This window comes from Haemaphysalis longicornis, unplaced genomic scaffold, assembly GCF_048455015.1.
Source record: "Haemaphysalis longicornis isolate Haplotype H1 unplaced genomic scaffold, Haemaphysalis longicornis Haplotype H1 scaffold_4, whole genome shotgun sequence".
Taxonomy (NCBI): Eukaryota; Metazoa; Arthropoda; class Arachnida; order Ixodida; family Ixodidae; genus Haemaphysalis; species Haemaphysalis longicornis.
The window spans coordinates 100,204,390-100,227,806 of record NW_027526361.1 but is presented as its reverse complement, the minus strand read 5'-3'; the positions used below and the strand labels follow the sequence as shown (position 1 = coordinate 100,227,806).

At 45.8% G+C, this 23,417-nt stretch overlaps 1 protein-coding gene across 2 annotated transcripts in view; it reads left to right on the top strand.

Annotated features, from left to right (window-relative positions):
* LOC144179170 (solute carrier organic anion transporter family member 74D-like) overlaps window positions 1–23,109 on the top strand; it is a 47,893-nt gene extending 24,784 nt beyond the window's left edge. For both annotated transcript variants that reach the window (XM_077707415.1, XM_077707414.1), the window contains 4 exons: window positions 8,319–8,457; window positions 14,152–14,336; window positions 14,734–14,798; window positions 21,166–23,109. In XM_077707415.1, coding sequence (XP_077563541.1) covers window positions 8,319–8,457; window positions 14,152–14,336; window positions 14,734–14,798; window positions 21,166–21,482 — 706 coding nt within the window. In that variant the 3' untranslated portion in view covers window positions 21,483–23,109. The remainder of the gene's footprint in view (window positions 1–8,318; window positions 8,458–14,151; window positions 14,337–14,733; window positions 14,799–21,165) is intronic.
* The last annotated feature ends 308 nt before the right edge of the window (window positions 23,110–23,417 follow it).

Sequence of the window (23,417 nt, the reverse complement as noted above, 5' to 3'; positions counted from 1 at the left end):
AATGTTCTAGTCACAACCCTTCGATCGAAACCTACATTTTTCTAACGAGTGGGTGCCAGTTATTCAGAAGTGAATTGCCGCATCAGTGTGCCACTTTCTATTAACCCCGCACGGGGCACCTTCAGTATTCATGGTGGCGGTGAGCAGCGACACCGCGGACCCCGAGCTCCATACATAAGCCGTGTCCCACCGTGGCGAGGTGTTTAAACGTGAAGGGTAGAAGCCGTAAACGGTGGCCGTTGGAGCCTTGGTCAAGCTCCGGCCGATGGGCTCCCTGCCTGTCTACCAGGCAGGGAGCTCCGGAACCTCTTTGACTACCAGGGTAAGGTCAAAAAAAAAAGTACCCCCGTCTCCCTGCTTTTATACTATGCTTTATGGTATTCTGTAAAACCCCCTCCAAACGTGATCGCCCCCTAAAAGGTGCCGCACCGAAGTATCGTTTCCCGCATTGCCATCTTTAACATTTCCTGAACCAGATCATTACTCTCGATTTCTTGTCATGGAGTCCCTCAATCCAACCCACCCTCTGGCATCTCAGTCAGTCTTCTTGATTGCAAAACATCTTGAAGCCATAATAGGAAAATCGTATAAGTGCAAAAAACAAAGGTCTGGTGAACTCCTCATCGAAATAAATGACAAGCAGCAGTCCACAAAGCTTCTAGCTCAGACAAAACTGGCTGATCTAGACATCAGGGTCACACCCCATCGGAGCCTCAACAGCTCCCAGGGTGTGATATCCGAGACAAATCTTTTGAACGAAACGGATGCGGATCTCCTTGCCGGCTTGAAGGACCAGGGCGTCACTGCCGTGAGACGCATCACTATACGCAGAGACGACAAGGAGATTCCCACCAAGCACATTATCTTGAATCTTGACCGCGCAGTTCTTCCACAACACATAAATACAGGTTTTATCCGTCGCTCCATCCGTCCGTACATCCCGAACCCGCGGTGCTGTTTTAAGTGCCAGCGGTTCGGGCACGGTACAAACTCTTGACGTGGCAGAACGACGTGTGCGAAATGCGCGGCGCATGATCATCCGAGCGACAATTGTCCATCCGATACCCTGTCTTGTGTGAACTGCGGGGGGGGCCGCATGCGGCATACTCCCGCAAGTGTGAAAAATTTCAAATGTAAAAAAGATAATTAACATCAAGGTCACGGAGAACATCACCTTCCCAGAGGCGCGAAAGAGGTTCGCCTCTTTCCCTCTGGGGAGGTACGCAGACGCAGCTCGCCGGGGGGCGGAGCGGCGTCTGGTATCCACAGGGACCCAGTTCAGCGAGTCTGATCTGGTTCCTCAGACTCATTTGATAATATCATTTCCTTTAAACGGGTAAAAGCTCTTGGGAAGCGTGTGCGTCGTGAGGCGAAAAGGGAGAGTTGGCGCGCCTTCCTCACTTCCATCAACTCATACACCGACACTCACAAAGTCTGGACACGAATACGCAAACTAAAAGGACAACAGACACTGCCTGCCTGCCCCTGGTTAGCACAACAGGGGACACACTCAAAGACCAGGCCAACACGCTTGCACAACACTTCGAACACGTGTCCAGCTCAGCACACTACACCAACACTTTCATTAAACGCAAAGCATCATGTGAGAAGAAGTCCTTGCGAGACAGTAATAAGTCGAACTCATAACACCCCCTTTTCACTTCATGAGCTGAAGGTCGCACTCGGTACTTGTAAACCTTCAGCTCCCCGTGCAGACAGGATTTCATACACAATGATACAACACCTACATGCAGACACACTTGAAATACGTCTTCACCTCTACAATAAAATATTTCTTTCGGGGCACATTCCACGCTCTTGGAGGGAGGCCATAGTAGTGGCTTTCCTAAAGGAAGGGAAGGACCCTTCCTCTCCCGCCAGTTATCGTCCCATTGCCCTGACAAGCTGCCTGTGTAAGCTCTTCGAGAAGATGATAAACAGGAGACTCGTGCACTTCTTAGAGTACAACGGTCTTCTCGAGAGCTGCCAGGCAGGCTTTAGGGCGGGGCGATCTACGAACGATCAACTCGTTGCGTTAGAGTCATATATTAAAGATGCTTTCATCCACAAGCAGTACTGTATGACAGTATTCTCTGATCTTGAAAAGGCGTATGACACTGCTTGGCGGTACGGCATCCTCAGCGATTTGAAGTCCTTTGGCATGTCGGGTAACATGATGAACATGCTTGTTAGTTACCTGTCTGAAAGAACGTTTCGCGTGCGAGTTGGAGCTGCACTCTCTAGGGTTCATGTGCAGGAAAACGACCTGCCGCAAGGTGGAGTTTTGAGTTGCACTTTGTTTATCGTAAAAATGAATTCTCTTCTGAAGGCACTGCCACCATCGATGTCCTGTTCAATCAATGTAGACGATGTTCAACTCTCCTTTAAATCCTGTAACTTGTCTGTCTGTGAGCGCCAGATCCAGCTTGGTGTTAACAAGCTATCTGGCTGGGCAGATAGCAATGGTTTTAAATTTAATCCCGGGAAGTGCACTTGTGTTTTGTTTTCCAAGAGGCGTGGCATCCGGCCGGATTCAGACATTCAACTCAATGGTGTCTCGATTCCTGTCAAAAAGGAACACAAGTTTTTAGGTATAATCTTCGACGAAAAGCTCACATTTATCCCACACATAAAACAACTAAAACATAAATGCTTAAAGACAATGACTATCCTGAAGGTTCTCTCGCACATTTCTTTTGGCGCTGACAAACAACCTCTTTTACGTGTTTTTACCAGCTTGATAGGTTCACGATTGGACTATGGTAGCGTTGTTTATGGGTCAGCAAGTAAAACATCTCTCAAAATGCTGGACCCAGTGCTTCATCTCGGGCTCCGCCTGGCGTGCGGCGCCTTCCGCACTAGCCCGGTCGAAAGCCTCTATGTGGAGTGCAACAAATGGAACCTACAACGTCAGGAGCATACACAGATCTCCTTTATGCTTTTAAAATTTCATCCATGCCTCACCATCCTTTCAAATCAGTTTTTCATGATACGTCCATGACTGAACTCCTTTTAAATCGACCATCGTTCTCTGCGCCCTTCTCTTACAGAGTTAGAGAGGAAGCGTCAGAGCTTGCTGTCTCCTTTTTAGATACAATCCAAAGTTCTCTAACGGATTTTATAGCACCATAGCATCTCCGCCTTCTATCATGCGACACATCTTTCACACATGTAGATAAAAACCGAGCTCCCACATGTGCAACTCTGCATCATTTCTTGTATTTGCAGCAGAATTATGAGTGTTCTGAATTTTATACGGACGCTTCTAGAACTGCCACCTCTGTATCCTGCGCGGCGCATGGGCCCGGCCTTAATGTCACTAGAACTCTGAATAGTCATACTAGTATCTTTACGGCAGAGGCTTACGGTGTACTTCTTGTTGTCAATCATATACTTCAAAGCCCCATCCCACAATCCATTATCTATACAGATTCCCTAAGTGTTGTGCGGGCACTGTCGTCAACAATGCCTTCGAAAAACAACATTGTCAATCTGATCGTCAAGGGTATTATGTCTGTGTATGTACGCAAATTTGAACTGGTTCTTTGCTGGGTCCCTGGCCACTGTGGTATAGCCGAGAACGAAGCAGCGGATCGAATGGCAGCTGCTGCTACACCCTTGAATACAGTAGACATAACCACATTACCCTACACCGACGTGAAACCACACATCAGATAACAACTTCGCAAAACATAGCAAACACACTGGAGTGAACAAACAGACAACAAGTTACACGTAATAAAACCTCACTTGGGACCATACACCACCGACACACGCAATAGATACTCTGAAGTCGCCTTGGCCAGATTACGGATAGGGCACACACATGCAACGCACTCGCACCTTCTCACTGCATCTCCAAGACATCTGTGCAGCAGGTGCGGAGAGGCCCTATCCGTGATCCACATCCTCATACAATGTAAGGCACTCGACATTACACGACGCAAACACTTCCCACAACTACACTCATGACATATTCCACCACACCCGTCATACTTCTCAGGAGACGATGCCATGTTTTCTGTTCAACGCACCTTTAAGTTCCTTTCAGAAGTTCACTTCTTACAACTCATCTCATACCACCCATAGTTTTACCCTTGGTCCTATACACCAACCACCTCATTTATCTTTTAACCACTCTTTTTCTTCACCCTGGCCCTTTACACCAGCTGTGCTCATAGTTTTTTAACTGATTTTATTTCGTGTTCTCTCCTCATCAAATAACTTTGTGTCTGGCGCTCTTTGCCCATGTCGGCCTTGCGCCAATAAAATCAAACCATCATCATCATCATCATCACTTTCTATTAAACATATTCCCCGCTGCAGCCTTCGATTTGACTGTGTCCCCAAGAACGATGCGCAGCTTTTGCACCCCTCTCCCCCTACCCATATATCCTATTTCATTTGTGTATTTGGTTATGCTCTTCCCATCACACCGCGAATAGACGCGATATTACACATGTCAAACAGACGGTAACAGGCCACTCTTGATATTGTATTAGAGCTCTTGATGTCCTTATTCTGGCTTTGAAGAAATATAAAGCTTCTGCCTAGTGTGCCTAATTATAGTTAAAAGTGCAGATAGAAGGCATTATTGGGACGATTGCTTTGGCGCAGTTGAAGGCCGAAAATACGATGATTGCTAGCAAATGTGCCGCTCCAAACTTGAAAAACATGGGCCCTCTGTCCATACATTTGCAGTGGACCGAGCCTACAAACTTTTTAATCATTAACAGCATTCCATAATACAGAAGAAGCGCCGTGTCAACATAACAAGCAGCTGCAGGTCAACATGTTTGTTCATGGCAATTGAATGTTTTGCTACTTGAAAGCTAATGCGACGAATCACGACTACTGCGAGTGGCGCATTTAGGCGAAATATCCGCGCTGAAATGACTCAACGTCGGGCGACAACTCAGGAACACCAAGGGAGATTCTCTCTTTTTTACCATTGATAACGGTAGTGTGGTCACGCCGTATGTATAGCGGTACTCGAAGTGCAGCTCGCACACCGCACAGTTTTCTTCCTTAGGCTTATCTTCGAGCTTCATCTCTCAGAAAGCTAAGGTGTAATAGTCTTTACAGCTTTAACACCTCTGTAGCCAAAGCGGCAACCCGGCGCGTAACAGTGGTGAAGCCTGGCTGTGGGCATGCCGAGGACGGTGAAATTGGGCCCTGCAAGTTCATCACTTCACGACACTCAGCACAGTGAGATAAACAGCAGCAGCGATTCCGCACAGTTTTAAAACAATGGCTGAATACAACTGCAAAAACTCCGATTTGTGGACGCCCTATGCCGCCGCTTGTAGTTCTCACCGGTAGAACCCAATCCACTTAAGAATCCACCGCGACAGCAGCGCCGCAACGCCAACTTTCAACAAACTGCGCTTCGCGGCGAAGCAGGCGCGGAGCCAGCGGCTCGTCCCACTTAGATTCTTCTAGTACACTCTACCAAACCCAAACGTTGCGCCTACGGAGTGCACACCCGAGAGTTTCTGTGGGTATTCCAGAAAAGTGGAGTGTACCTCCAGAGTAGCACACTCTCGCAGTGTGGGATTGGACAACCAAAGATTCCATCGCGAGAAAGCTCCGCGTTCATGTGCCGCATGGCATGAACACATGCACAAAAAAAACATCGTCCTCGTTAGGCGGAGGGGTGCATGATTTTTTTCTGCTCCACTTTTTTAGTCTCCTCTGCTTCGCTAGAAGACTTAAGAAGTGTCGTTCAGGGAGGACTTCGTTGAATCCAGCAAGACAAGCCATAGCGGGCTTTTCTTGAGATCTTAGGGCCAGTTAAGTCCAGTTCCTCGAGCGAATGTCCACTATCACTGTATTTTCTAGGGCTTCTCGGGATTCACCAAATTATTTCGTTTTGTTTAGGCCGGCTTTCTTTTGGCTGTCGGACCCAGCTTTAAAGCCACAAGCACGCAATGCTGCCGCCCAAGTTTTCTGAGGTGTTTGGAACATCTTGATTGTAGCGCACTTTGGATACTCGGAAACGAGACGACAACCACAGCACTGTGGTTCGTCGTACGCAATAACAATACCAATGCAATACCAACTAGCCCAGCTGTTACTTCTGCTAAAGTGTTATTTTTGAGATTTCTCGTGCCCCTGCGCCCGGTATGACATATGAATCGGTGTCTCTCAGAGGTTTAACACATGAATCAAGGAGACTCATATGAATCAGAGTCTCTACCATCATAGTCACTCTTCTCTTGCGGAGTGGGCAGCATTCCGTCATTTTCAAGGGTCTTCTAATTATCTTCAACGCGTTGTCGAAAAGTCTCCAAAATTAGCATGTTGGAGTTTAGCTTCTTGGTTGGTAAGGGCTAGTTAGGTATCCTGTGATGACTATTTCTTTGTCCCTGTGCTGCTGTAGCAACTCATGAAGCCATATCCTGACGCTGTCATGCGACCCTCACGGGGTCAATATGCACTACCACGACAACTTGGAGTTCAAAAAATTCCAGATCTACTTGAACGGTGGCATGTTCTTAACAAAGCTTGTTGAGCTAGTTGGCTCATGCTTACAGGAAAGAATAAAAGGAACGCAAAACAGGCGTAGACGAAGCCGACCCAAAGAACACATGCAGGCCTGTATGTGTTCTTTGTGTCTATTTTGTCTTCGTCTTACGTGTTCTTGTTTCTCGTCGTCCTAATGTGCGGAATGTCACTGAATGGCTGCCATGAATATGTGGACTAGCGTTATGCACATTGTGGCACGCTTTCGTACTTTTGTTTTTCCTCGCCCTGGTAAAATACACTTTGAAAGAGTGCCTCATAACTGGACCATCCGAATTCTTCTTTCAGTTTTTCTATAAGTGTGTTTTTTGCTTTTTTTTCAGGGAAGTTACTGCTTCGTGCCAGTTTTTGCCAATGAGTTTGTGGGGATGGCGACTGTCACGCAAACCCCTTTCTTGTTAGCTTTCCGTCACGGCCGATGTTGCGCAATACTTCTCGCTCGTGCGAAGGGAGCCATTTGCGGGAAGGAAGGAAGGAATATGTTTTTTCGTCCATGGGTATCAGGTGTTGGGGGTCCACTGGAGGAGGCCCACAGGGCCGCCGCGACCGCCAGGGCCCGGGAAGTGGTCAGGACTTGGCCTGACTCCCCCAGCTCCCAGTGGTGAGGGGAGGGAACGGGGGGGTACGGGTCTGCGGGGCATTCGCAGAGGGAATGGTAGTGAGTGTCGAGTGCACCGCAGGCTGGACAGGTAGGGTCAGTAAAGAGGTGTGCATTACTGTGTATGCGGGAGCGCGCCAGCAACCGGTGAGTTCGCTGTTGCCAGAGTGTAACCCCACAAGTACTGCGTTCAGTTTCAGGTTTAAAATGAGCCCGATTGACGTGTTCATGGCCATTTTCTACCAAAGGTTGAAATAATTTGAGTGGAAAGATCGGACCTCCTCTTCTCATTTTTCATTTCATTTGAATTTATTTCATTTTGCGTTACAACAAGAATGTATACAATAGAAGATTTCAGAAGGAGGTCCCAGAGTCAGAGACTGAAGAGGGGACCTCCTGTTATTCATTAAACAGGCGGAAACACACGTTATAAGCACGAATATATCAATCAACGAAACAAAAATAATATCAGCAAGATCGATTACGGTATATATACAAGAACATAATAAGCAAGAAACGTATTAGAAAGGCATGGAAAAAAGAAAGAAACTATCACCAACATAACAAACGGTACATATGAAAGAACGTAATAAGCAAGAAACGTTGTAGCAATGCATGAAAAGAAAAAAGAAACAAAACTAATATCAGCAGCAGTGTATAGGCAAGAACATCATAAGCACAAAGCATATTAGTGATGCCCGGAATAAAGAAACAAAACTAAACATGGTACAACCAAGTTACATTATTCAGGTTGGGATAAGAACGCCCGCAAATTATTTTTGAATGTATACACGGTACGGCATGTTTTAATAGAGAGCGGCTGCGTATTCCAAAAGTGTATAGCCGAAAAATTAGTTGAAAACTTTCCGTAGTTCGTTGTTACTTTTGGCAATAAATAGTTCCACTTTATGCTCTAAGAAACATTTATGGTTAAATCTCAAATTCGAGTTACCTCACGGTGCATAGTGCTGTGAAGGCGATAAGCCGCTTTTTCCTTTTCCTATGGGTAAACCACTTATTATAAGAACCCGACGTGGAGAGCTACACACTAGCAATTCAGAAGTCTTGCTTCTGCTATTATCAATAAATAGATGGTTTATCTCCGCTTCTGTAGCGTGGCCAAAGCCCAGGCTACTATCCCTTTATTTATTGACAAAACATTGATTTCTGGTGGCTACTCTTTCTCGCTTTGCAGCAGTACCCTGGAAAACGCATGCACCATGCAGTGCTCGTGCTCTACGAACGTTCACCGCCCAGTGTGCGACACCTCGAATGGAATCCAGTACTTCTCGCCTTGTTTCGCTGGGTGCGCACCTCAGTCTTCGAACAAAAGTGTGAGTGTTTCTAAAAATGTGTCCAATAAAAAAACTTCTGGTTTGGTTACAATTCGGGCTCGGCTGAAATAACTTCATTGCGATTCCGTTCCGGTTCGACTACATCACCAACCGGTTCAAAGTGCTGAATTATTAGCGAAGTTCGAAAAAAAAAGTTTTGTTGTTTAAGCCACCGCAAAATTACAGTACAGTGCTTCTTGGTTGGAAATGCTAATTTCTTTAAAATAAAAGTTGTGCAACTTTAATGTCCAGTTTAATCAATTAGGCCAGATATTTATGAAAACATTCCAGCCACTTTACCTGCCCGCCCTTATGTCTTCCTATAAGAGTACATAAAGCCACCGCTAAGAGGCATGCCTGGAGGATTAATGATGCCTCTTGTTCTCTTTTATTGTAGCATTTGAATGCGAACGACAAGTTCACACACTGTGCAGTTTTATTAACCAATGACATCACTTCTGACCTTGTGAAGCAGAAAATTTAAATGTTTTTCGATGTCGCCTAACTTTTCGGTTCGGGAGAGAAAGAAAGAGAGAGAGAGAGAGAGAGAGAAAGAGAGAGAAAGAGAGAGAAAGAGAGAGAGAGAGAGAGAGAGAGAGAGAGAGAGAGAGAGAGAGAGAGAGAGAGAGAGAGAGAGAGAGAGAGAGAGAGAGAGAGAGAGAGAGAGAGAGAGAGAGAGAGAGAGACTTTATTAAAAAGGAAAACGCCGAGAGCTTTGCCGGCATCAGTTCGCCAACATGCTACTCTGCGGGGAAACGAGGAAAGGGAAAAAGGCAGTAGGTGCACCTGAGAAGGATAGCAGTAGAGAAAAAAAAGAATAAAATAAAAATAAAATACAGTCCTGCTTCAGGATCTTGAGTTGGAAGACTTTTTAAATGAAGAGAAAGCTACAATGTCGTAGGCACACCAATGTCCTGGAGAAACTCGAATAGCGCAGACAGAGCTTTGCGCTGAGCAGAAGGAGAGGGCCATGGTCCAAGTACCAGTCTCAGTGTCAATTGTCCGGGGTGGAGGAAACCCATTTTTTGCTTGAAACAGCACCTTGATCCAGCATAGGCAGAGCACTCCAGTTATGTATGTTTCACAGTTTCCTGTGAACCACAATTATCACAATATGGGCTTGATGTCTGGCCGATCCGATGTAAATATCGATTTGTTATTGCTGCGTTGAGACGAAGCCTATGGAACAACGTCTCCAGGCGGCGGGGTAGACATTCTGGCAGCCGCAGTCTAATATATGGGTATATGCGATGTAAACAAAACGTAATGGTACTCCGGCAGGGGCCATAAACAGTTCCTTTCTGTCAGAGCCAGTGTCTTTGTCATTGTTGCGGCATGATGCTTCGGGAAGACAATATCCTTTGCGTTTCTCATTTGTAGGCGTTAAATCCGCCTTAGAAGAACAACTTTTCCTGTACAAGAGACTATAGCATGAAAGACTAGTGGCAATCACTGAACTCGAACGTCCAGTGCCCAACGCTGGGCACACCTCTCAATTTAAAAAAAAAAGAACAATCTCTCCAATTTAGAATTGACACTCAAAAGTTTGCATTGTCACGTGTCTTCTGTTGTCTTCCTGTCGTGTTTTTTAGAAACTTGTGTCCGCAGCCCCCCTCGCCCTCTTTCTCCCTCCTCCTTGTTGCATATGGTTCACCTCAATGGTATACAGACGACGCCGTAACAAATAAAAACATACGGTTGCTACAATCAATCAGCGCAAGAAATGCGTCTATTTCTTCCTGCGTGCCGTCCGTCGAGCTGTTGTTTTCATTGTTACGTTATTTTTTAAGCTTCCAAAACTCATCACTGTTGAGGTGCTACAGGTAGGCACATTTAGGGTTTAAGATGTGGCCCGTGCGCAGTGCAGCAATCTCACGGCCTGATTGCCCTGCACAGTCCCAGCGATGGTACGAGAATGTCGGTGCTTCAAGCGTGCTGCAGGCTGCGCCGACAGTGTGACGTTTCTTTTTCCCAGCCTTGCACTTTGCTTGCGCGACCAGAAAAAACCATATCGTTGCAGTATTGGTCAACAATCTTTTTTCCCCCCAATGTTCCAACCACGAAGCGAGCGTTTATACCGTTTTGATTCATCTGAACTGGAGAAGTGCGCGAGGGATAGCGGAGTTGATGGTGTGTGAAAGGGAAAAAGCCCCAAATAACATTGACCATCCGTTATCAACAATGCACGGTTGAACCGTTTTGTCGTGAACCGGTACCCCTGACTTCCTCTTTCGGTTGAGTTCCGGTTTGGGCTCAGCGCGCTCAAAAAATTATGGTTCGGGTTCGGGTTCAGTTCCGGAAAAAATAGCGCTTTGGTTCCGGTTTTCGGTTTGGTTCGGTTCCGGTCCGACACCTTGGTTTCTAAGTTCAACGGTGAATGCTTGTAGACATCGTACGTGATGCAGATACGTCTAGAGCAATGCATTTAGATGTCCCTGAGAAAATCATGCTTCCGCGCGTAACGTAACGCGTTGCGATTATGTGGTTCCCCTGCAACCATACATTTTCTTGCAGTAGGGAAGCCTAATTTAAAGCAGCTCGGTGTATACCAGCCCGGCCCACAACGCGTACCGTGATCTTACGAAAGTTTGCGTTCCCCCCATAACGTTTTTATGCATTGCAGGGAACCCTACTGAAAAAAAAGGCGTTGTCTGTTTTTAGAATGGGATCGAATAAAGGGGACATAAAACAGAACAAAAAAATATAGAAGGCTTGGGTAAAGACTTCGGACAGTAAGGCGCCACAGAATCGATTTTTCGAGAGCTCTGAGCAAGTATGGTGCATGCGGCCGGAATTCCCCATGGTAGTCTGCCTATGGTTTTTCAAGCCCCGAATTAGGAGAATCTTTAGTTCTGCAGAATTTGTAGAAAACAATTTTAATTAAAATAAATTGTCACCGGCTGCTGTACTAAATGTTTTACATGCTTTTTGCCCGCGATTTGCGAAGTTTACTTCAGAACAAATACTGTTATTTTACTACCACAAATAGTTAATGCACGAGCAACTAAATATCATGCTTGTTAACTTACCTGGTTCTGAAAGTAATGCACATCGAAGTTCAAATACTATAACTTTCTCTGACAGAGCTTCACGTAAGGGTACAGCCGTCTGTTTATAAACCTATTATAAACCTATTATTATAAACCTATTATGCATCGCACCGGCTCTGCCTTTGGGAAAACTGTCCAAACAAAGGCACACAAGATATAGACGAAGTTAAGGGGGTGGGGTTGCTGCTGGTTTGAGGCCACGCGTTGTATTTCATTCAAGCCAAATGCAATTCAAGGAGACAAATATGCATCCAGACAATGCAAATAGGAAATATGAGTAACCCTGTAACGGGTTGAAGGTCATGAAACAGACCTTTATCTAACTAGTTTTGCGACACATTTGATACATTCTGACTCGGTACTAGATTTCTGTTCGGCTTCTGGAGAATCTTTTATAAGAAATAGTCTTTCTTGGGCTTATTACTCGTGAAAATTTTTCTCTGTCGGTATGCCTGTCTATGCGGAAAGGAAATGTCTGTCCCTCGATTTAGCCATTCGGCCAAAAGTTAACAGAATACTCGAAGGATAAGCTTCTGCAGGCAAAACCTTTCCGAACTACTAAATCTGTACCATCATTCACACCTGTCAACATTGGGGAGCAGCAAGAAAGATTAGGGATATTTCTGGCAAAACATTGACGATGAACTGGTATTATCAGTGCTCTTTTAATTGAAAATTCATTTCTGATTGATTTTTGACATGGCGCTGAAAGAAATACGCGCTGAAAGAAATATTTTGACACACAACTACGACAAGTGGTCGCGCTCGAACCTAGACTTCGTGGCAGCATTTCATGTAACAAAACGTTCTAATAGATGGTGCGTGATGAGTGGAACGCGGAAAACGTGAATTGAGTTGAACAAACCTCCGCCGATTTTATAGTGGAAACAGTGAGACGGGAAACGAAGGACGTGAGAGGTGGCGAGGAGAAGAGAGGCATTTACGGTGCATTGACGGCAGAAGACTATCGTATTTTGACGACGTTTGCAGCGAAGAGAGTGGATATGCGGCCACCTTTTCTTTCTTGAAACATAATCAGCTAATCACCTCGAAAAAGTTGAGAGACTAAAAAGCCGTGAATTCGTGCCACGGCTTGTCGCTAAGCTTGTCCATGGCTTTTCATGCAAATGGAGAGCGTTTCGACTTTTTTGATCGCTACCCCTAAACTTCTCCAAGAAGAACGAAATACAACAACCTGTTAAGAGCGGCCTGCCTTCTGTCAAACAAGGTGTTAGAAATAGGTAAAAACTAAACGGCCTTTGTACCAAGGGTTCAATTACTGCATATGAGACGAGATGCATATAACGCGTTTTTTCTGCATATTCACTTCTTTTGTGGCCATATCTTCTCTTGTATTGTGGCCGTATTTCTCCGTAACCCACGTGCAACGTAAACGATCATTATACATGGGTATTGTAGGGGTAGTTTGTTTCGGAGAGCGTAAGTCATCGTATGTGCACGTTCGCGTCTCCTCTTCAGATCACAGGGTATCCATCCATCGCAGGTATAACAATGCGTGTGCTACCTGGTACATCTCTCCAAAACAAGTCTTTAGATCTTAAGAAAGTTTCACGCACCAAACCCAGACCCCTCTGCTTCTGAAGATCGAATCATAATCACTGGATAGCGAGTCCCCGCCGATAGCAAGTGTAATTGTGGATTTTGTTCTCACGCTTTGCGACGTGTTCTAGAGCCTGAGAGGAACATGTAAAATCCTTCATCGCTTGTAGATTTCGCCATATTGAAAAGAAGGTCACAAAATTGCAAGCCACTCCGGCCCCAGAACCATGCCTTCGCACGCGTGTGACGTGATAGGTACACCCCAAGAGTGTAACCAATGATAGAAATGGCAGCATTCTAGTATATTACTTCTGAAAGATCATCTGCCTTCGGCCAATGTTTTTATATGGAAACGAGACAGATTTCCAGTCACGATATTTATCTCAAGTTTTAAGACTAAGTACAGCACAAATCACACGAAACATAATTCTTGGAGAATCAGTGTAATCATAATGACTGCACGTCAACAGCTGTGTCTGTGTGTCGTATATAGATTGATCTTTTGGGAATGATTTTTAGTTTAGTTATTTGTTATTTTGCGTGACCGGTTTTCGCAGCAGACTATTTATGAGTGCGTTGAATAACCCGGAGCTATGCATTCGCTTTCATGACCCGTGGTGAAACTTCTGTTTTTGAATTATGCAGGTATAGCCACTCATGTACCACATCTGGTGAAGGCACGTTGTTGTATCTATAGCATAGGCTCCTACCACCTTATCATAAAAAGCCCAGGCATAGCTTCGCTCCGGTAAAATGAGTTGTTCTGTTATTAACTTACGGCTTTGCTGCTCCGCGGTTCTTCGCCGTATTCTTTCTTGCTCAATAAGCTTCGCAAACGAAACGCTATTGCAGAAAATAGCAGTGGGCAACACACTCTTTTTGTACTGCGATAGATTTCTGTTTTGTTTTCCTGGTTGTGCGGGCGATGGCTTTCACGAAGCCTCTTTTGTTGTTTGAAGTTGACGGGATTACAACAGTATTGTGGTGAGGGTAACATTTCCCTACTCCTGCATAGACTGGTAGTTACGATGCTTTATATGTGCAGACACTACATAACAAGGTTCATGCCAGCTTCTCCATACAGATTTTTAACGACTGTCATTGCCTCGTGGCCACCAGTGACTATTCTACTTTCCACAACGGTGATGTCACCTACGGGAAGTGCGAACAAGACTGCTCGGCGGCATTAATGGCATTTTCGGTGGTAGTGTTCGTCATTCAGGTCTGCTACTCTACTACACTGGTGGGATCAACGCTACTGGTGATCAGGTATTCTCCTTGTACTCTTGGGCCTACTATGATCCTCTGCACATTGCGCACATACAAGCTTTGTGTAAAAAACTTGATCTCGCCACTGAACAACAAAACGAAACCTGCAGTAAAAGCCCATTGCTGAGCAGGGCACACGTCATTCTCTTTTTTGAATGATGGCGCTCAGTGCACCGGTCATACTGTTGGCTGCCCTGCTCTGGCTTTGTGACTAGTCTTGTAACGTACACAATTTCCCGGAGTCACAATAAGCCATATTTAGTCCGCTACTGCAACAAAGATGAGGGAATCGATATCTTCCTCCTGCACACTCTACATTAACAAAAGAGAATACTTACAGTATATTTTGTTTATGCTCTCAATTTGTCTGTCCTGTTTATTTACATTCCGCTTTCAGGTCCCTCGATGCACAAGACAAAAGGGCAGCACTCTCCATGTTGTCCGCTATAATGAACATGTTTGGTGAGTGTTTATTTTTATGATAGGTTTGTGTATGCATAAGCAATGTGGTAGACATTCTTTTACAACGTAAGCTCCGTTCTATGCCTCTTACTCCGATATGAGAGCCAGGCGTGCCAGCCATGCCCAACAGATGCTAATGGAGTGAAACTCGGGTAAATAATAAGCATTCAAAACTTGAACTCGTGGTCTCGTTTCTCTACAATACTATTCACTAAGCACTTCTGGGCTGCATGCGGATACCTACCACGACATACTTTTCCGTTATGCCCACTAGGGCTGGGCGTCAGTTAATCGGGTAATTAGTCGATTAATCGGTTGCGTTTGTTCAGAAAAAAAATTACCAAACGTAATCTTTTAGTAATATTTATATATAATAACAAAAATGCTTGTCGACCTGTACCCAGATATTTCATGTAAGCAGGGCATCAGTATGGCGCTGATGCACTACCTGCTTGGCCATAGATGGTTTATCCGATGGCTAAATGGTGTGAATGCCCGCTCGCCGATTTTTATACCATGTAAACTTTTCTTGTTTGTCTTGTATCTAAGCTTTCGGTTTTAATCACAATCATCCCTAAACATGCTTGCATCGTTTTTTGTTGTAACGTCAGGTGGTTATTTGAACCAGAATATTCTCTTTGACAAGCTTGCGCGCAATTTTAACACGGCACTCTTGTTTTAGTTTTCTCACACTACTCCAACCAATCAACCGATTAAAATGAATAATCGCAACTTAAGCATTCATCGATTAATCGGAAGGTTACTGGATCAATCACCCACTCCGCACAGTAACGCTTGGAGCTAACACGCCTTAGTAGCGTGCTAAAAACTCGCCTCATCGTGCAAGTTCGAGATAACGAAATCCCGAACTATGTAAATCCCCGCAGCGCCTCCTTGGAAGTTTATTTCTGAGTTCACAAGAAATCCGATGGTTAAACTTAGGGCTACAAATATTTGACATTTTAATCCAAATGAAATTTCAGAGGACACCGTTTTGCTCTTTTTCTGTGAAAAACCTGGAAGTCTTCTAATAAACGAGGTGCGTCGAAATGATTTGTGGCTCGATAACCCAACTCTGATCGAAATAGCTGGTGTGTTTCACCAAACATAATGATTGAATTATTGTAAATAATTGGTTTGGAGATCGTTATCCCTTCTACGATTATTTCACACGGCAGGCGGGGCAAATATAACATGTCTACAGCAGAGCAATATTTGAGGAATTCAACACTTCCTTGAGAATAGACGCTCCATAGAAATGTGTAGGCGTGTCAGATCCGAGACAAGTGCCAACCACTCATGTAAGCGACTATGCTACTGAAATTTGCTTGGATAATTTTAGTGTGATTTGGCCATACAGTAAACCGCACAACTCAAACACTGCTTGGAAATTTTCTGGTGGCAAGGGGGGGGGGGGGACTGCTGCTTCGTTTTAATTCACGTAAAAATTAATATCACCCATTCGTGTAGAATCACTTCTTGGAAGAAAGGCCCGTGTTGATTATGCAACCGCTTCCGGAAATGGAGTCCAGATTATGCCAGTAATAATTGACAGCACTGGCGTGATTGCGTATCGTGCGATGAGCTTATTCCTTTTATTCTTTCATTTTAAAGCGACGCTTTTTACCTCTACCCCTCAGAGGTTCTGTCGAGACAGTCGGTGTCAACAGAAAACTTTGTGAACAAATAATAGAAGTAACTGGTATAGAAGTAACAGCCAGTAATCGAACCTGGAAAGAATAGAGAAACCGAGCGAAAAGCCCATTGTCTTACCCGATTGAGCGACGAGCCCACGCACAGTCGTGGGAGACAGACGGTGCACTCACCGAGCACATCTTCGGGCTTACCACCTGCGTTCTCCAGTACTTCCATCGGCCTCGCCACCCCCTCCCCCTTGGGTAAGCCCGCCTGTTACAGTTGCCCACCAACGAACCGGAATTCCGCGCTCCCGTCGTACCGCTCGTGAAAGGGCCCTTCAGCGCGTCCTCGCAGCGAAATTGCCGGACGAGGTCGATATTTTCACGGATGCTAGCCTCTCCCCTTCCCATATGGGTCTGGCCTGGCGCTGCCCAGCTCGACCGGACCTGGACGGCTCCCTCACACGTCACGCTTGTAACTCGTCCCCCCTGGAAGCGGAACTCCAGAGCATCCTTAGCGCACTGGATCATTTGGCCTTCACCATTGCAAACCCGCCACCTCCACGCATCCGCATTCTCACAGACTCTCACCAAGCCCTCCAAGAGCTGCGCAAACCCTTCACCGATCATCCAACAGTGCACCGAATCCAACATATGACCGCCATTCTGTCGCGTAATGGGATCACTACCCGTTTGGCATGGGTTCCGGGTCACACAGATCCGGATGGGGGCAACCAGGCTGCACATGATGCAGCACGGGAGCGCCTTGATAGTACACCTCCCCTGGTTGACAACGCGTCGCCCTCCTTCCTCTGCCCTCGCCTTCAACTTGATCACGCACGCCAGGCACGGAAGTGCCGTCTTTCTTCCGTTACCCCTCCTGGCTACCTGGCTCTGGCTCCCCCGATGCCTCGCTCTGCGGAAGTATTCGTCAACAAAGCTAGAGCCAACGCAGCTCTCACACCCCACATCACAAGAAAATGGATTTACCCAACGGGGTCTCCACCTCCTTACTGTCCCCACTGCCGAATGACCGTATTCGCCACCCATGACCACCTAATCTGGCGCTGCTCCGCGTTTTTGCTGTACCGGCCTATCCTCACCAATGCTATGCCTCCCGATGCCTCAGAAGATGATCCTCCATTTGAAGATCCGAATTTTATCAGAGCCCTTGGGCTGTTCGGCGTAGAGAGTGGTCTCTCAAGATTAGTGTAGAATCGGGCCTACTCCGGTCGTGAAAATCTCCTAATGATAGATCTACACCTTAGCCTGACCTCCGCGGTCTGAAGGGAACCCCTGTGCCGTCTTCATGGACGCATCATCTTTTTAGCTGGGCTACTCCTCCCTTCCCCTCCTTCCCCTACCCATATTTTGGCCCCATGGCCTTCCCTCGCCTAATAAAGGACTACAACAACAACAATCTCGATGAATGTCACGTGGTAGTGTAACGCGACCTCTCGCGCCGCTGTGTATTCCGCCCATGGCACATGTAGCAGCCGTCTGCGCGCCTTGCTCATGCGCTAGGTGTTAGTAAAAATTAAAGGAAGCTCCCACCAACGCATGGCCCTTCACTTCTCCTCCGACTCTGTCGCCGATCTCGTCGCCTCCGACGGCGGCGGCAGAGACGGAGGAGAAGTGAGATCGTCTAACACCGAGTGTGAGCTTCCCTTCATTTTATGAAAGAAGAGTTTCCACTCATGTGCTTCACCAAAACAACTCAACCAACCACCGTTCATGAATAATGCATTGATTTAACCTTAGCAAATGATATCTATCTGGAGTAATAAAGGGTGTGGTTAAGTGCACTTCACTTGTCTCTGGTTTCACTCTTTATCGAGCCACGTGTGTGAATTCAAGTGACGCGCATGGGTTGTCTCTGTGGGTGTCGTTTACAGCTTCGCTTTCCAACGACCTTCACAGGGTGGATTGGCACACATTTTTTCTTTCCGCAATTCTCTCAGTTTTTTTATGTTACAGTAAAATATTGCTGACCATTTAACCATGATCCCTAGCTCGGGCTTTCGCATTTCAGGTGTCACAAGCCAATGTATTAGATGTCACATAAATCTTGAAACTGTTTTGTGCTATTATGCGTGCCCAACGTACCCGCGGGCTATGAGGCGAGCCACAGTGGGTGGCTAGGAATAAATGTAGATTGCCTGAGTAGCATCAACGTCCGCCGAAATACCGACACACGGGCGTTTTCATATTTCACCTCCATCAGTAAAATGAACACACATTAGGGATCAGGAGCCACTGCCTATAGCCTCTACGTCAACGTAGTGGATTTAAGTTAGTTCTTACAATTGGTCTAAAGATGCACTAAACGGGATTTCCTCAAAGGCTTATTTGTAGCGGAATTGGGCAAGTAAACTCAGGGAATCGATATATTAACTATTTCAGGCGGTATAAGCAAGAACATCATGCGCCGCCCGCACCTACGCCAACACCACTATTGGCGTCCACTGCTTTACCATGTGTTTTCGTGCTGTCTCAGCCATCAAAATTTATTTCCCATTATTTTATTGTGACTTCGATTTTTTGCTTATTCGCAGCAGACTGTACGCGTCAAATACGCTAATAATCCAAAAATCTCCCGCTGTGGAGTTGCCAGTGTATGGTGCGTGCGATACAGCTTTTTGGAGCATCCTCTATTCGTTAAAAATGTGTGTATATCGGTTAAAAAATAACTTATAATGTCGCCAACGCATTCTACAGTTAAATATATTACGGAAATTAGGCAAAGTGTAGAGCTCACCATTTTTATCCTTTAAAAAGACACTGAAGTGAATTTCTCAAGCTCCTGTTCTTGCTTGCACAGCGTAGACTTGCTCAAATAAACATATTTCCGTCGTTTACGCGATCGATAAGGAGTTACTTATTTTATGAAGCCTAAAAGAAGAAAAACTACCATGCGTGGTTGGTGGAGGCAGCACAAACTAACAGCAGTGACGTACAAGGCGCTACGTGACTGGACGATGCCTAAGATTAAATTCAAACAAGTTTCGGTTTCGGTTCTGTGAAACAACATGCTTGGCATCCGACGTTATCTCTGGATGTGCATTCGCGATATCTCAGTAATCGTCATACCGCGCTTCTGCCATGTTGTCGGCTGTAAAATCTATCAGATAAGCCCACCAGCACGGCTTGGAATCGTAACAATCACTAGTTGAGGCGTACGCTGTGCATGAACACCCTCCGCGTCATTGGAGACGCTCAAATGCGATGCGCTTTTGCCCCAACTTTGGAGCTTGCCTGACTCATGCCTGTAGTTTAAAAGGCGTGTTCGCACAAAGCCAAGGGTCGGCTGATTCCGGACTGTGCCTGCACGAAGTTGGTGCATATGGCAACACCACACCAACGAGAACTGGCGAGATCATCAATGTCGGTCTGTACGCGTTCTGCTTTCTTGTTCTTGGAGCAATGAACGTTACAGCACAAAAAGGCTGAATTCAGTGCCGAAAACATTGCCCAAAAACAAATAAATCAATTAAAAAATCTGAACCATCGATGATTTAAACATGCGAATTGAAATACAGCTAACCCAGTGCTCCAGACCACGCCGCCATGAGCCAGCGCTGCCAGAGGCGGACATATAAGTATATATTTTATAGCCTGTTCGCATTTTTATTTAGTTTTAGCATTCCAAGCAGCTTAGGTGACTCTTTCTTGAATAGCGCTCGTGCAGTAAACGTTCTCAATATTTTCACAAATATCTCATGTCTAGTGACTGCACTCCCTAGGCGTAAAAGCGTTCGCAGATGTGTGGTCCTGCTGCTGACCGCTGTGTACACCGAGGGCAAGAAGTGCTTTCCTCACCTTGGCTTTACACTGTGCGAAAAAAGTTTCGGTTGATGTTAACTTTTTTGTACCTATACTATTAAGTTCGCTGACTCCTCTCCCACTTTCAATTGGCCTTAGATTTTTCTACTAGCGTACTAGTCAGGGAAGCGTCGCATGTGCGCTTGTGCGGAGTCAGTTGGACTTGGAGCTTGATACAGTCTACAAACTAACAAACTAAAGGCAAATCCTTCCATGCCCAAACCTGCCGTGGCTTAGTTTCGACTGAGCGAGCGAATTACGACTACCCGCAGGCGGCCAGCTGACCGAACGCTGGGCCGACTGATTCTGTCGGAGGGTCGGCGAGCCGTGTAGTAGCGCAGTCAAGCCAAGCCCTCTTGTTTCGACGTCATACGAAACGTCGTAGGAAATCGGCAAGGAGGATGCAGAAAGAAGGACAGAATTTTAGAATTGATTTTTTCTACTGAATAAAGTCGCGTAAACGCAGCGAGAGTGGTCGAAATATGGCCTAGAGACTCCACAATACAGTTCGCGCTAGTAACCCCGGAATGTTTACAAACCACTTCAGTGTCTCTTTAAGTTCCCTAGCCCGACTACGAAAATTGTGGTCCATGGGGCACAAGAAAGGCAACTCTAAGGAAAATCGTGAAGAGCACCTCTCGCTATTTGTTTGCAATGCAAACAGTGCAAATACGGCGCATTCAAACAAGGGGGGAGCCAGGACGTGCGCTGCGCGTGTCCTGTCTCCCGCCTTTTTTAAATGCGTCGTCCTTGCACTGTCTGCTTTATAAACCCCTACCAGCTTGCCAAATTCACAGTCTTTCTGTACTCATTCTAGTCTCAAGCAGCAACATCAGATAGTTTCTTCTTCAGTCGGTTTTCGAGTACGCCACTCCTTTTCAACCCCGTGTCCATTGTCGCCGTTGCAGCGTTCATCCCGTACCCGCTGATCTACGGCGCCCTGGCGGACGCCAGCTGTCTGCTGTGGGAGGACAAGTGCGGGGAGCGAGGCGCCTGCTGGCTCTACGACCTGCCCAAGTTTCGCTTCATCCTGCACGGAGTCACCGCCGCCCTTCTCATCGTAGGCTGCGTGTTCCAGGGGGTCGTCGTGCACTACAGCGACCGCGTGGCACACTTCTACGACGACTATCCCGAAGTGGAGAACCACTCATCGGCGCCCAGCGCCCTGCCCCTCGTCAAACTCCGGGCAAAAGAAGTCTGCGCGAACGAAGACCCCGTTGCGTGACAGTGGTCAAAATTTATTCACCATAAGTAGCTTGATAACAGCGGGAAGTGTGATGGAGAGTCAGTGCTTTTGAAGGGACGCATTAGCTTCTGATGAATTCTAACTCATTCATTTTCAAATTTCAACGTCAATATACAATATACTCAACCGGGAAACACGGCTTATTGCTAGTGGTGACACATGCATCCAGAACCAGAAACAGAAAAGGTTTATTTGGGCGAAGTATACACAACACTTGCAAGATGTACAGAAAGAGGTCCCATAGTCAGTGACGTACTGTAAGGGGACTTCCTGTACAATGTACAAGTGGGAACTCCCATTTCTAGTACTAGTAGTTTTAATATGCGCAGCAAGCAAACAGAACTTCAGTAAATTGTAATTACAGGCAAATAAAATGTGAGCATACGCTTACGACCTCACAGAGAACAATTGACAATCAAGACAATTGACAAGTAACAATTGACAGTCAAGACAATTGACAATTGACTGTCATTACAAAAACAAGTGATCACAAAAAGCAACTAGCAACTAACAATAAACCATTAAGAAACAGAGAAACAAGCTAACTAGTTGACAAGATATGATCTTTTAGCTTCGTTTTAAATTCCGGGGGAAGCTTTCCGGCTCACGGCAGTCATTTCAGTAGGGATTACTATGCAGTTAGTTAGTGGAATGCAATACATTTTCCCACAGCTAATATTGCGGACGAAAGCTTGCTCTGTGCGTAGTTTCAAGCTTAGCCCTTTGCGCAACCTAACTCCACAGCCATGTAGGCTTTTCTACAGAAATGCATGGGCTGTAACGGTTGGCAGCGAATTACACATAAATAAATCAGAATCCTGGAAAGTATTCTTTTAATTTTTCATGTCTAAGCCAATTCCTTGTTCGCGCAAATTATCCCTTTCCTGAAATGGTTTGTCTATATTTCCTGTGAGGTCGGAGCAAGAAAGCTGGGGATGCATTACAATGAGACATTTGGCAATCGTGAAGTTGTGATAGAAATGCATAGGTTTTGTTGAAAGTGTTCATTCATGCCCTTCATGCAATCACAAATGTGGTCGGTTATAGGAGGCAAGTTCGGTCCTTACTATATTACGTGCAGCGCCAGTGAATAACCTGAAGCGCGAACCTTTATCCATGTTTTCCATGAATTTACTTACCATCAGCGCATCTTATTCGTCTTCCTACTACACATGCTCCTCATGAGCACATCCCCGTTAGTCGTGCGGCGCTTCATGATCATCATCGTAGGTCGGAGGCTCTTCTCAAGTTCTGGCCGCTACTCCTCTAATAAAGGGCCTTCTCGCCTTCCACGAAGCCTTATCGCTGGAGTCCCCCGAGTAGTTATTTGCGTCTAGCGCACATCTTGGCGAAGTATTGTTACACGTGTCATCTTGGTGCACAGTGTTGCCCTGATGTAGGCAGAAATTAATCCCTATTCTTCTACATTTCTGCAACACGACCTTTTGATATGAATAAGTGTCGGCTTGAATATTGTGGGAAATGCAGATAGTTCGCTCCCTTTTAGACTATGGAGTGCAATGGCAGGAGGAGGCTTGTGAGGAAAGTAACTTAGCACATCTCAGAACAGACACCAAAAATGATAGGCATAACGAGGCATTTTGGAGGCAACAAAACGAAACTAATAAACGAACCATGATGTGCCGAAAAGACACTGTCTGTCGGTCTGTCTGTCTGTCTGTCTGTCTGAGCGTTCGTGCGCGTGTAAGCTCGACATAACCAGGCATGGATGTTTGGTGCGTGCGTGCGTACGTCTGTGTGTGTGTGTGCGCGCGCGCGTGTGTGTGTGTGTTCTACATATTAAAATATGTAGGTTTCACATATCTCCTATAATCACGAGTTTGGCACCAATTTGTTTGTTATAGCTGGAGACGTTGGTAAACCAAAAGAGCTTGAATTAACGGATTATAACTT